The sequence below is a fragment of the Penaeus japonicus genome, unplaced genomic scaffold (genome assembly GCF_977035675.1).
Source record: "Penaeus japonicus unplaced genomic scaffold, GWHDUDI00000001_assembly GWHDUDI00000010, whole genome shotgun sequence".
NCBI classification, from domain to species: Eukaryota; Metazoa; Arthropoda; class Malacostraca; order Decapoda; family Penaeidae; genus Penaeus; species Penaeus japonicus.
The window spans coordinates 3715531-3730530 of record NW_028234412.1 but is presented as its reverse complement, the minus strand read 5'-3'; the positions used below and the strand labels follow the sequence as shown (position 1 = coordinate 3730530).

At 46.8% G+C, this 15000-nt stretch overlaps 1 protein-coding gene across 4 annotated transcripts in view; it reads left to right on the top strand.

The window, feature by feature from the left end:
* The window catches only part of LOC122243500 (organic cation transporter protein-like), a 27299-nt gene that overhangs the window by 9224 nt on the left and 3075 nt on the right, over nt 1-15000 (top strand). For 3 of the 4 annotated variants that reach the window (XM_086540497.1, XM_086540496.1, XM_086540499.1), the window contains exons 2-10: nt 3114-3583; nt 3971-4073; nt 6666-6774; nt 7498-7601; nt 8578-8723; nt 9058-9226; nt 9444-9591; nt 10098-10183; nt 10939-11198. In XM_086540497.1, coding sequence (XP_086396623.1) covers nt 3502-3583; nt 3971-4073; nt 6666-6774; nt 7498-7601; nt 8578-8723; nt 9058-9226; nt 9444-9591; nt 10098-10183; nt 10939-11198 — 1207 coding nt within the window. In that variant the 5' untranslated portion in view covers nt 3114-3501. The remainder of the gene's footprint in view (nt 1-3113; nt 3584-3970; nt 4074-6665; nt 6775-7497; nt 7602-8577; nt 8724-9057; nt 9227-9443; nt 9592-10097; nt 10184-10938; nt 11199-15000) is intronic. The other variant, XM_086540498.1, reaches the window with a different exon arrangement.

The following is a 15000-nucleotide window of genomic DNA, read 5'->3' as shown; positions in this document are numbered from 1 at the left end:
ACGAATGTTGACTCGACCTGAGATTGGTCCTCACTCACCGTGATGCCCAGGCACGGCCGTGACCGCCAGACGGCAGTGGAAACTCACGAGCTTGGACGGGGCTCGATCTGTCGACCACAGGGATGGGAGGTCGGTGAGCTATCTACTGCGCTACCTAGCGTCTTTGTTGCCATGGATACGGATAAGCTTCAGGATTATCTTCCACCAATAGTCGCCATGCGTTACATAAGGAAAACATGAAATTAATTTGATTTCTTTCATCTCCTCTAATTGCTTTAATAATCTTGCTCTCACTATAGTTGCTGTAGATGTTGGCATTATCTGCGTCGCTTTTTTTGTTATTATCAATTAAGTTCTATACCATCACTAGATCAATTATCATACACACTCGCCATGGGTAAATAGATCGCCCTAATCACCTCACACTCAGACAAGGTATCCCCGTAAATAACTGTTTATCGTAACTCAGGATATGTCAGTCCAAAGACAGAGCAATCACGATGTAAACAATTGAACAAACGCGCGCGGCAATACGCGGGTTCGAAGAAGGATTCGAAACGCCTATTAGCACGAACCTGCGATGGGCATTTGTTTCTCTTATGATCCTTTGTTATCTAATATAAATAAGAAATTAAGGAACTGGAGTATAATGCTCCTTTAGTACTTTCACTCCTGTTATTATTCTTTTAAAAGTCGAAATAAAGATTTCGATACTTTATCAACAGCCACGGAGGCTTGACGTCACATGACCCTGGCGGGCATTGCAGACGAACCCTTGGCAATAATGTTGCAACGCCCACAGAACGCTGAACGGAGAGAGTGGACGCCCACAGGACACTGAACGGAGAGAGTGGACACCGTCGCTGATTTCTGAAAAGCTTGGCATTCTTTTTTTTATTTTGATTAATGAGATTCCTTTTAGGGATCACAGTCTAAGAGTTCAGGATGATATAACAATATTATACAATAGGAGTACTTGGAGAAAACTCATAAAAAACGGCGACCCCGAATAGGGATAAGCTGAGAAGAAGAAGAAGAAGTCTAAGAGTTCAGGTGTCCATCTCCGACCTTGGTTGATTGCATACAAAATATTACGCTTGGCAATAGGAGGTGGAATTTTCAAAAAAGAGAAAAGAAAAAAAAAAAAAAAATAGAGTAGAATAAAAAAGATAGAAAATTATACACACACACACACACACACACACACACACACACACACACACATATATATATATATATATATATATATATATATATATAACTAGAAATATATATGGTGATATATGAATAGATAAAAACATTTTCTGGCATACCATGACCAGTACCACCGACATCTATCAATTCAATTTTCTACCATTATCTATCTGTCTATCTATCTATCACTAGTTCATTATCTTATGATTGCACTGTCAACCTCTTCGAGGACATATTCCGATGAATTTTACGTCAATTTCTCACAAATAAAGATTTATATTGGTCTATGATTTTCTAGTTCATTTTACGAAAAGCATCTTGTTTCTGAAGAATAAATCATATTTATGGACAGATTCCAAACAAGGACTCATCCACCTTATCATCATTTTGTTTATGAAGAATTATCATCATTATTATTATTTTTTAAAGTTCTAACCTTTTTCTTTCAAAAGTGAATTATCATAATTTTGTTTATGAAGAATTATCATCATTATTTTTAAAAATAATTTCTATAACCTTTTTCTTTCAAAAGTGAATTATCATAATTTTGTTTATGAAGAATTATCATCATTATTATTTTTAAAAAGTTCTCTAACCTTTTTCTTTCAAAAGTGAATTATCATAATTTTGTTTATGAAGAATTATCATCATTATTATTTTTAAAAATTTCTCCAACCTCTCCTTTCAAAAATCAGATTTCTTTCTCAAGGAAAGAATGATTATCAATCAATAGAGTCAAGAGAAATAATCCTGGGAGAGTTAATTCATTCGTGTCTCCAAGAAAATGAAGATGAAAAGCCTGACACACTTTAGTCACCCGGACTGCAAGGTCTGTCCCGAGCACACTCAAAAGAGAAGGAAAATGAGCATTGGCAACCCCCTTGTGCATCGTAACAGCTGGCTGGGGACGTTTAGGAGCACACGGCTGAAGTGGCACTCGCTGAAGTGGCACTCGCTGAAGTGGCACTCGATTGTCTTGCGAGGCTTCGAGTGCGGGACACAAGAGCTTGGTTAATCTCAGTCCCTTGGCCGGTTTTCCGTTATCTAATGTTATATCGTTTGATGTTATAAAGCTTTTTTTTTTGTTTGTTTTCCTTCTTCTTTCTTTCTTTTTGATCGATACAATTCTTGGGTTGGACTACGACCATAGTAAGAAAATATTCTATTTTCGTTATCTTTCGGTTGCATTTCAAATAGTTTCATTCCCAAGGTCACAGTCGGGGGAGGAAATTCATGTGTTCTGATGGCTGCATTCAAACGAACTTCTTCACATGGCGTGGAAAGAGTGCGTTTAGCTTCTTGCTTTGGCTGTATTTTATTCCTTTTTTATGATCCACGTCATTATGCTTGCTGTTTTGTTAAGTCCATCAGTGAACTCTGGTCCGCACTCTTGAACCGTATTACATCAGTCTTCGAGTAGAACGGCGTCGTTTCAAAGCTTTCGTATTTTCGGATTCGTTTTTGACACTGAGGTCTTTTGAGGAGAATTTGAATTATCCATATTTGTTTTGCAATATGCTTTCAATATTGGCGATTGAGCTATCTGGCTTCCTCTTAACTGGGTTAGCGTGCTTATCCGTTTAGCATCTGAGGCTCAAATTACATTTAAAATCAGTTTTACACATTATGAAGTCGTTAGTATTAGATATAAGATAAGGGGTTGGCTTGCGATGTTAATGATATCTAAAATATGTATACTGTGTTTAGATATACTCGGTGTTCAAACATGAAAAGAACTTTGACATATTTTATGGTTTTAGACACTTATAGTTTAAAGTTCCAACTGGTATTACCTTATCGAAGCTATCCTCCTTGTCATTAATAAATTATACTTTTTATTATCATTATTTTTGTAACTGTAACCTCCTTTGTAACTGGTTTCTATGAGTCTTTGATAATCCTTTTCTTCATCCTCGCAGGTGATTCGTCCCTCCCTGGCTAAGTGGTTCATCTATAAGTGGTTCTGTCGAGAAAGAACACTTTTGTGACAATTTCCCTTGACTTGGCAGCCTTAGCGGTTCTTGCAGATGAAGTGGCTATATTAAACTGCATTCCGTTGGATTCTAAGGAGCAATTTTCTCCTCTCAGAATTAAGTGGTTCTCCAGAAATAAGCGGCGGTCTCGAACTCAACCGGTTCACTAAGAACAAGCAATTCTATCAAAGGCAAGTGCTTCTACAGAAACAAGCGGTTCCCTCAAAAGAGTCTAAGAGAACAAACCATTTCCTCAACGTCAAGTGGTTCTCCAAAAGAATAAGTGTTTTCCACAAACCCAAGCGGTTCTCCCAGAATCGGTTCTACAAGCAAGATGGGCAGCAAATTTGACGAGTTGCTCATTCGTCTTGGAAGCGGGAAGTGGAACTACTTGTACTTCATCTCCGCTTCCGTTTGTAAGTGAACTATGAAGTGTTACTTATCTGTTGGATTTATGCCTCATGCATGGGGCATCTATTTGTTTTTGTTTTTCTTTCAACTGGAGATTTTGATTGTAACAGACTGTAGAGTAATAGGATAAAATGATTTAAAATTCTAAAGTAAGTTTATGATAGTCTCACATTGTCCATGGCCATACGAATACAGAAAGGCAAACGCACACAGAGATAAACACACAGACACACACACATATGCACCCCCCACCCCCCCACACACACCTACACATACACCCACCCACTCGCACTCACACACCCTTCCCTCCCTAACACAGAGGCACCCCAAATCTCTTCCGCCCTCATCCTCCAATTAACGAAACTAACCCGCCACTTCCTCCTCTCCCACAGGGTTCTTTCTCATCCCCCCACAGAGCCTGAGTGGGACCTACATCGCCCCCACAATTCCCTACACATGTCGGCCACCACGGGGCGTCAATACTACCATCTCAAAGTGAGTACAGGTGCATAGAGAAAGCATATATGAGTACAGGAGCATAGAGAAAGTATGTGTGCACGGGTGAGTAAAGTTGCAGAGAAAGGGTACATATGCACGGGTGAGTACAGTGAGATAATAAAGGCACACAAAAAGAATACATATGAACGGCTGAGTACAGGTGCATAGAGAGTACATATGCACGGGTGAGTACAGGTGTACAGATCAAGTACAGATGCAGTGTGAATACAAGTGCATAAAGCACAGAGAGTACAGGTGCACGGGTGAGTACAAGTGCTCAGATAGAGTACAGATCCATAATGCGAGTATAGGAGTAGAGAGAGAATACATATGCATGAGTGAGTACAGGTGCACAGAGTGAGTACCAATACACGGGGCAAGTACAGATGTACTTTTACATTTAAACGAAGATCATAAAGAGAGATGGCGCAGCTACAGCACTCTTGTCTCGGACTTATCTTCGACATGCATACGCGCAGCAGAGGGAAAAGGATGGAAAGAGAGAAAGGTAGATAGAAGGAGGGGGGGAAGAAGGAGAAGGATAACGAGACGGAGAGGGAAATTGATAAGATGAAGGAGTGGGAAAGAAAGGAGGAGAGGGAGAGGGAAATGGACAAGCAGAAGGAGAGGGAGACGGAGGGGGAGAAGTAGATGGAAAAAGAAAGAGAAGGGATAGGGCGAAGGAGAAGGAGATGGAATAAAAAAAGAGGAAAGAGATAGGGAGAAGGAGAAGGAGAGGGAGGAAAAGAAAGAAAAAGAGAGGAGGGATAGGGAAAAGGAGAAAGAGATGGAGAAAAAGAAAAAAAGAGGAGAGGGGTAGGGAGAAGGAGAAGGGGATGGAGATAAAGAAAGAAAAGGAGGATAGGGAGAATGAGAAGATGGGATAGAGGAAAAGGGAGATAAGGAGAAGGAGAGGGGAAGATATAGTAAGAAGATGGAAAAGGTGAGAGAGAGGAAGAGGGAGAGCAGTGTTACCACTCCTTGTCACCAGAAAGAAGCATATGAGCAAAACAGCATGCTTTACCCTATATGTTTCCATGACAAACAAACAAACAAACAAAAAAAAAACATTCACATAAAGAAAACCCAAATTACTAATCACACAACAGCATACATGCCGCCCTCCCCACTAAGCAGATAAAGGATAGACGTACTCCTGAGAAAATCAAAACCAGCAATGAATCAGCCAGAAACTCGAGTGCAATCCTGTGCAAGGCTTTCAACAGCAATAGCACATAAGGCAATACACTGGGGATTTTGTCCATCTCTTTAGGCAGTGAAAACAGGTACCTTTTTGAGGGGGGGGGGGGGCGTTATCTTGATATTTCAGCAGAGTTATCTTGTATTTCATCTGTGGCATTACTGAGAGAGAAGTAGATCGTGGGAAGGAGAGAGAGAGAGAGAGAGAGAGAGAGAGAGAGAGAGAGAGAGAGAGAGAAAGAGGGCGGAAACGAGAGAAGAGATGAGAATACACGAGGAAAGGAGAAGGGAGGAGAGGTAGAAATATATAGAGATAAATTGATAAAGAAAAAGAGAGAGAGAGAGAGAGGCAGAGTTCTCGCAACTGAGTGATAAAGGGGGAGACAAATTAGTTAATCTTGCGTATCTTGCATTCCTTTTCGATTTTTTCTTCCTTAAGCGATACAACAGTCTTACCAATACATTTATAACATGTGTACCTCATCAAAGACCGAGGGGTTCAATCACTTGAATCGTACTTGATTGTACTTGTACTTCGATTGTACTTATTCCTTGTAATTCGGAAAGTTTATTTTCTATGGCTTCCGTTAGTTGCATTATCATTTGTTTACTCAATCATTCATTTTTGTATTTGAGTGTTTTGGTTCCTGATTGGTTCTCTTTCCAACCAATCACGAACGCTTGTGATGCAACACTGCACCTGATTGGTTCTTTTTGTATTTTAACCAATGGCCGTCGTTCAGGCCAAATGGCTGACTCCGATTGGCTGCCTCAGGCTTTCGTCTTGGTTCAAAATTACTGTACTTGAGGTCGGTAACACACACGATTGAAAAGATGTTGATAGCAATAACGATAACAAAAATTATGGAAAGTGCTATCAATTACTTGATTAAGATGAAAACAACAGTGGCATATTAGTGACGTTGATGAATAATCGCACAAACGAAAACAAAAATTATCATAAACATATCGATGACGTCGCAAAACAAATAAAAAAGGAACTCAGCGTCCCACCTTGCGGAACTAATCTGACTGATTTTTATATGTTTATTTAATTATTTGGCGATCTATTGGTCTATCTACCTATTTATCAATCAACGGGTCTATTTATCTCATTTATTTCACCCTCCTCTCTCTCTATTCCTATAATCATTCATTTATCCATCAAATTATTTATATATCTATTCATTCCCTTATCACAATATGCATTTATCAATATAATTATTTATTTACCCACCTCTTTATCCATCCATCTAATCATTCATTCATCCACTTATACTTTTATATTTATCAACCTATTTATCATCCCCCCTCCTCCCTCCTATCCCTCTTCTCCCCTCCTTCCGTCCTCCCACTCCCTCTCACCTCTCCCTCCCCCCCCCCCAACAGAGATTCCTGTACGTATTTCGTCAACACTTCTTCGGGGTCAGATGAGGTCATGCCGTGCACAGACTGGGACTTCGATACGTCAGTCTTCTCGTCTACGCTGACGTCAGAGGTAAGAGGGTACAGGGGGGGTTTGGGGGTGGGGGTAGGGGAGAGGGGAGAGGGGAGAGGGTGGTGGGTGAGGGGGATGAGGAGGGACACACAGAGATGGTGGTTGGATGGGTGAGTGGGTGGGTGGATTGCTGGATGAGTAGATGGAGAGGTAGGTAGGTAGGTAAGTAGATAGATGGATGGGTGGATGTATAGGTATGTATGTAAGTAGATGGATGGATGGATGATTGAATGAATGGATAAATAGATGGATAGACATATATACAGATAGATAGATAGATAAAGAGGCACAAGTGGAGAAAGGGAGGGAGATAAAAAGTGACAGAATGGAACAGAGAAAACATATATGTATATATGTATATGTATATATATATATATATATATATATTATATATGATACATATACATATATTTATATATATATACTTTGATTTTGAAAAATGTTTTCATACCATATACATTGTATACACATGAATAGGCATAGGAAGTATGCCTAGATGGAGAGAAAGAAAGAAAGAGAGAGAGAGAGAGATTCAGACAACGGAAGAAATACAGAAAGAAATAGAAAATAAAAACAAATGATATAAAACAAAAACACCCAACCAGTCAACTGATAATAACAACTAGTACAGCAACTACGATACCTCCTAGCAACACAACCACAACTGCTAATGACAATAACAACACAAGCAGGAATGATATAGTTACCCCTTGTGTCCTTCAGTTTCAGCTCGTGTGTGACCGCGGTTACTTACGGGCAACTTACCAAAGTATGATGATGTTTGGCAGTTTTTTTAGTCCTATTATTGGAGGTTTTCTGGCAGACAGGTAATTAGTTTTTGTTTCTCTCTGTGATGTAATTATTAATCTTTTGATATATGTATTTTTTTTTATTTTTTTTTTGCGTTGTGTGTGATTTATTTATGTATCTAATATCCTTGGCATCTGATGCTGATGTGTTTTTTTTTTCCTCATTCTTCCCCGTTTTCTATGATTTTTTTTTTTCCCTTCTGGCTTTCAATCTTATTTTGCTCTTTCTTTCTCTGGTTTTCTCTCTGTCTCTTTCTCTCCCTCCCTCCCTCTCTGTCTCTCTCTCCCTCCTCCTTTTACCCCTCCTCTCTACCTCTTCCTCCACCATCTCCACATCCTCTATCCTCCTCCTCCTCCTCCACCTCCATTCCCACCACCGCCACTTCCTCTTCCTTCTCCTTCCTCCTCCTCCTCCACCTCCATTTCCACCCCCGCCACTTCCTCCTCCTCCTCCTCTTCCTTCTCCTTCCCCCTCCTCCTCCTTCTCCCCCCTCTCCTTCCTCCTCCTCCTCCTCCCCCCTCTCCTTCCTCCTCCTCCTCCACCTCCATTTCCACCCCCGCCACTTCTTCCTCCTCCTCCTTCTCCCCCCTCTCCTTCCTCCTCCTCCTCCTCCTCCTTCTCCCCCCTCTCCTTCCTCCTCCTCCTCCACCTCCATTTCCACCCCCGCCACTTCCTCCTCCTCCTCCTCTTCCTTCTTCCCCCTCCTCCTCCTTCTCCTTCTCACCCCTCTCCTTCCTCCTCCTCCTCCACCTCCATTTCCACCCCCGCCACTTCTTCCTCCTCCTCCTCTTCCTTCTCCTTCCCCCTCCTCCTCCTCCTTCTCCCCCCTCTCCTTCCTCCTCCTCCTCCACCTCCATTCCCACCCCCGCCACTTCCTCCTCCTCCTCCTCCTCTTCCTTCTCCCCCCTCTCCTTCCTCCTCCTCCACCTCCATTTCCACCCCCGCCACTTCTTCCTCCTCCTCCTCTTCCTCCCTCCTCCCCCCCCCCCCCAGACTCGGCCGGCGCCTGGTGGTCATCGTGACGCTGTCCCTGTTCACCGCCGTCTCGTCGTGCATCTCCTTCCTGTCCGACTTCACGGCCATCCTGGCCTTCCGCTTCGTCCTCGGCTGCGTCAACCTCCCCACATTCTATATCCTGGGTCGGTGCTTTTTTTTATTTTTTTTTATTTTTTTATTTTTTTATTTTTTGAGATGGAGGGGGAGGGGTGTTCTTGGGGTGTTAAGTTTTGTTGTTGTTGTTATCATTGTTATTCATGTTGTTAATGTTATTATCATTATTGTTATCATTATCATTATCATAATTGTTATTGTTACCATTATAACAAAAATGGTAACCTTGATATCAATAGTAATGGTGATAAAAAAACACAACGACAAAGTCGGGAGTGACATCATCCAAGTTCATGAACACTAATAACAGCGCTACGGATGATAACACAAACAGGAATAACAAAGGCGTCCTCACGCCCACAGCCATGGAGGTGTGCGAGCCGAAGATGCGGTCTTTCGTGGGCGTCCTCACTGCCTTACCGTGGGCGGCCGGGACCATGGCGTGGGGGGGCGTGGCTTATCTCATCCGGGATTGGAGGACCCTCCAGCTGGTCGTATCTCTGCCCAATCTGGTGATCTTCCCTGCGCTGTAGTGAGTCGTGGTTGTGTGGTTTAGCGTTGGTTGCTCGTGTACTGGTTGTTTGTGCGTGTGTGTGTCTTGCCGTGTGCGTTTGTATGTGTGTGTGTGTGCGTGCGTTTGTTAAATGATATTTGAAGCATCTGATTTGAAATCTGCTTAACAAACTGATTATCCTTTTCTCTCCTTCCCTCCCCTCTTTTCCCCCCTCCGTCTCCCCCCCCCCTCCCAGCCTGATGGACGAGTCTCCCCGGTGGCTGATCATCCGGGGGAAGCACGAGCAGGCGCTGGCGACGCTGAAGAAGGCGGCCAGGTGGAACGGGGCGACTCTCCCCCCCGAGGACGACCTCCGGCGCACCATGAGGGACATCGAGGCCGAGGTCAGGAAGGGGGACGGAGGAGGAGGGAGGTGGAGGACGGGTGATTAAGTCGAGGAAGAGAGAGAGGGAGGGAGAAAGAGAAAGAGAAAGAGAGAGCCTCGTCTTTAGAAACTAGAAACTAATTTTTAACGAAGGTCCTTAGTAGCGAAGGTCGGGATAAACTTGCGACGTAAAGGGGCACAGGTATTTTTCTAAGTTCACGTAAGATGTTAAGGAAACGTTAATGATGTTTGTGAGGTATTTGGGTGTAAATTTATCAGAATAGGAAATTGAAAAACTTAGAGATAAGAACTTCTCTCCATTTATGTTACACACCTTCGATATATACATCGTATTCTGATTATTGCTTTTGTTGATATCGTTATCAGTATCATTATTGGTATCATTATCTATGTTACTCATTTTATTATGAATATTATCATTATCATCAATCTCATCATAATCATCATTATTGTCATTATCATTTATCAACATGATTATCATTCTCATTGCTACCATAATTTCAGACTACATCATCTACTGAGAAAGCGGAAGTAAAGTCTAAGAATGGATATATGAAGAGCTTGGTCAACTTTGCATTCATTCTGTGCAAGTGAGTATCCCCTCTATTTTTAAATACAGAAAACGGAAATAAGAAAGAGAGAACGGGAATTTATAGGAGAGGCTATCTTAAATATTGATGACATTGATGTCACCATAAAAGATAGTTTTATAAGATTAATGAATGTAGAAATATAAAAAATAGATATAGTAATGGTATACATAAAGTAGTTTTGCAGTAAGCGAATACAGAGGTTAATAATAAAGAGGTTACACACATGTATATATATATATGTATATATATATATATATATACATATATATATACATATGAATAAATAAATACACAAACATACGAGATTAAATATGGCGCTATTTCCTTGGGTTTGCGCTCGAGCCTTACCTGTCTTTTTCTTTCTTTCTTTTTCTTCAAACTTGCTTGGCCAATGGTAATAATATGTACTTAGCCAAGAACTGAATTTCTCTCTTTCTCTCTCCCTTCTATCTCCTTTATATGAAGATTGGAATTATAATGTTTTTCTCCCTTCCTCTGTTTATCTATCCTTTTATATCTCTATTTTTCAACCCATGCTTACCATCTATCTGTCAACCCAGATCTCTCTACCTATCACTCCACTCATTTTTTTGAAGATTGGGGGAAAAAACAAACATTCCTTCATATTCCCTCTTTCTCCCTTACCCCCCCCCCCTCCCCCAACTTCTCTCCATCCCCCTGTCTCTTCCCCTCTTTCCAGAATCCCCCCCCCCCCCACCTTCAACCCCCAACCATTCCTTCCTTCCTTTCAGGACCCGCAAAATCACCCTCATCACCGTCATTATGTTCGTCGACTACCTGATCGTGGCCATGGTCTTCTACGGGCTTTCCCTCAGCGCCACGTCCTTCAGCGCCGACCCCTTCGTCTACATGGCCCTCGCAGGACTCGTCGAGGTCCCTGGCTACTCCGTCACGGCCCCGATCATCGCGAAGCTCGGCCGGAAAGGACCCGCCTGCTTCGGCTTCCTCGTGTGCGGGGTGGCCATTCTAGCCTTGGCTTTCATTTCCTCGGGTGAGTGGGTGGGGGGGTGAGAGTGGGTGGGGGTGGGGGTTGGATGGGGGGGTGAGAGTGGGTGGGGGGGGTGGATGGGTGGGTGAGAGTGGGTGGGGGGGGGGGATGGGTGGGTGAGAGTGGGTGGGGGTGGGGGTTGGATGGGTGGGTGAGAGTGGGTGGGTGGGTGAGAGTGGGTTGGATGGGTGGAAGGGGGTTGGATGGGTGGGTGAGAGTGGGTGGGGGGGTGGATGGGTGGGTGAGAGTGGGTGGGTGGGTGAGAGTGGGTTGGATGGGTGGAAGGGGGTTGGATGGGTGGGTGAGAGTGGGTAGGTTGGGTGGGGAGAGTGGGTGTTTGAATGGAGGGGTGAGTGGGTGGGTAAGTGGGTTACCCTCTCCATCCCTCTCCTCTCACACTCCTCTCCAACCATCCCTCTCCCCTCACACTCCTTCTCCAACCATCCCTCTCCCTTCACACCCCCTCTCCAACCATCCCTCTCCCCTCACACTCCTCTCCAACCATCCCTCTCCCCTCACACCCCCTCTCCAACCATCCCTCTCCCCTCACACCCCCTCTCCAACCATCCCTCTCCCCTCACACTCCTTCTCCAACCATCCCTCTCCCTTCACACCCCCTCTCCAACCATCCCTCTCCCCTCACCCCCCTCTCCAACCATCCCTCTCCCCTCACACCCCCTCTCCAACCATCCCTCTCCCCTCACACCCCCTCTCCAACCATCCCTCTCCCCTCACACTCCTTCTCCAACCATCCCTCTCCCCTCACACCCCCTCTCCAACCATCCCTCTCCCCTCACACTCCTCTCCAACCATCCCTCTCCCCTCACACCCCTCTCCAACCATCCCTCTCCCCTCACACCCCCTCTCCAACCATCCCTCTCCCCTCACACTCCTCTCCAACCATCCCTCTCCCCTCACACCCGTCTCCAACCATCCCTCTCCCCTTACACCCCCTCTCCAACCATCCCTCTCCCCTCACACCCCTCTCCAACCATCCCTCTCCCCTCACACCCCTCTCCAACCATCCCTCTCCCCTCACACCCCTCTCCAACCATCCCTCTCCCCTCACACTCCTTCTCCAACCATCCCTCTCCCCTCACACCCCTCTCCAACCATCCCTCTCCCCTCACACTCCTTCTCCAACCATCCCTCTCCCCTCACACCCCTCTCCAACCATCCCTCTCCCCTCACACTCCTTCTCCAACCATCCCTCTCCCCTCACACCCCTCTCCAACCATCCCTCTCCCCTCACACTCCTTCTCCAACCATCCCTCTCCCCTCACACCCCCTCTCCAACCATCCCTCTCCCCTCACACCCCTCTCCAACCATCCCTCTCCCCTCACACCCCCTCCCTTTCCCTCTCCCCTCACACCCCCTCCCTTTCCCTCTCCCCTCACACCCCTTATCCAACCATCCCTCTCCCCTCACACTCCTTCTCCAACCATCCCTCTCCCCTCACACCCCTCTCCAACCATCCCTCTCCCCTCACCCTCCTTCTCCAACCATCCCTCTCCCCTCACACCCCTCTCCAACCATCCCTCTCCCCTCACACCCCCTCTTCAACCATTCCTCTCCCCTCACCAACCATCCCTTTCCCCTCACACCCCCTCTACAACCATCCATCTCCCCTCACACCCCTCTCCAACCATCCCTCTCCCCTCACACCCCTCTCCAACCATCCCTCTCCCCTCACACCCCCTCTCCCCTCACACCCCCTCTCCAACCATCCCTCTCCCCTCACACCCCCTCTCCAACCATCCCTCTCCCCTCACACCCGTCTCCAACCATCCCTCACCCCTCACACCCCTTCTCCAACCATCCCTCTCCCCTCACACCCGTCTCCAACCATCCCTCTCCCCTCACACCCCCTCTCCAACCATCCCTCTCCCCTCACACCCGTCTCCAACCATCCCTCTCCCCTCACACCCCTCTCCAACCATCCCTCTCCCCTCACACCCGTCTCCAACCATCCCTCACCCCTCACACCCCTTCTCCAACCATCCCTCTCCCCTCCCCCCCCCTCTCCAACCATCCCTCTCCCCTCACACCCCCTCTCCAACCATCCCTCTCCCCTCACACCCCTTCTCCAACCATCCCTCTCCCCTCACACCCCCTCTCCACCCATCCCTCTCCCCTCACACCCCCTCTCCAACCATCCCTCTCCCCTCACACCCCTCTCCAACCATCCCTCTCCCCTCACACCCCCTCTCCAACCATCCCTCTCCCCTCACACCCCTCTCCCCTCACACCCCTTCTCCAACCATCCCTCTCCCCTCACACCCCTCTCCAACCATCCCTCTCCCCTCACACCCCTTCTCCAACCATCCCTCTCCCCTCACACCCCTCTCCAACCATCCCTCTCCCCTCACATTTCTCTCCAGCCATCCCTCTCCCCTCACACCCCCTCTCCAACCATCCCTCTCCCCTCACACCCCTTCTCCAACCATCCCTCTCCCCTCACACCCGTCTCCAACCATCCCTCACCCCTCACACCCCTTCTCCAACCATCCCTCTCCCCTCACACCCGTCTCCAACCATCCTCTCCCTCCGCACCCCTCTCCAACCATCCCTCTCCCCTCCCACCTCTCTCCAGCCATCCCTCTCCCCCACACCCTCCGCCCCGCGCCAAACCAGCCCTCTCCCCTCACACGCCGGAGCCAACCATGCCCGTCTCCACGAATATAAGGACCAAAGCGCCAACAACAGAAATATAAACTAAATAACAGTCAAAAACATTCCAGCTAAAAGAAAACAACGGAGCAATCTAAGACACTAAGAAGATCTACCACGCTCAAACCATCACTCTACCCTAAACAACACACTACTAACTGCCCGACATCCCCCGACAAAAACATAGCCTACCTGAAATCTCCCCTCACACCACACCTCGTACTACAACCGCTCCCAGAAAATCCCCCCTCCACCATCCCTCTCCCTGTCACCCGTCTCCAACATCCTCTCCTACACCCATCTCATCCATCCCTATCCCTCACTACCGTCTCAACCATCCTCCAACTCACACCCCTCTCCAACCATCCCTCTCCCCTCACCAGCAATCCCTCTCCAAACAAACCCATCCCCTCTCCAACCATCCTCTCCACCCCCTCTCCAACCAGCCCTCTCCCAGCACACCCTGCCTCCAACCAGCCCAACTCCTCCCCTCACAACCCTGCTCCAAACATAATCCACGCCCCTCACTCCCCCCTGTCTTCCAAACTGCCCTATCCCCTCACACACCCATCTCCATCCATCCCTCTCCCCGCACATTTTCTCGCTTCTCCTACCATCCCTCCCCCCTCACAACCCCTCTCAACAATACTCTCCCATCACACCCCACCCCCTCTCCAACATCCCAACACCGCCCCTCACACGCCCACTCCAACCATACATCTCCCCCGCACAACACCGATCCATCCATCACGCTCCCCTCACACACCCCTCGCAAACCTATCCATCTCCCATCACACCCCGCTACTTCCATCCAGCGCAACGCTCTCACGTCCCAAGGCTCTACCATCCCTCGCCCTCCCATAACTAACCTATCTCATCCATCCACTCTCCCCAGCACATTTCTATCCAGCCACCCTCTCTCCCCTCAACCCCTCTCCACACCCTCCTCACCATCCCTCTTCCTCACACCCCCCTCTCCCATTCTCCCCTCACTCCCCCTCCAAACATCCCTCTCCCCCCATTTCTTCACCCTTCACAACATCCTCTCCCTCACACCCTATCCACATCCTCTCCCCACACCCCCTCTCCAACCATCCCTTCCTCACATTTCTCTAGCCATCCCCACACCCCTCT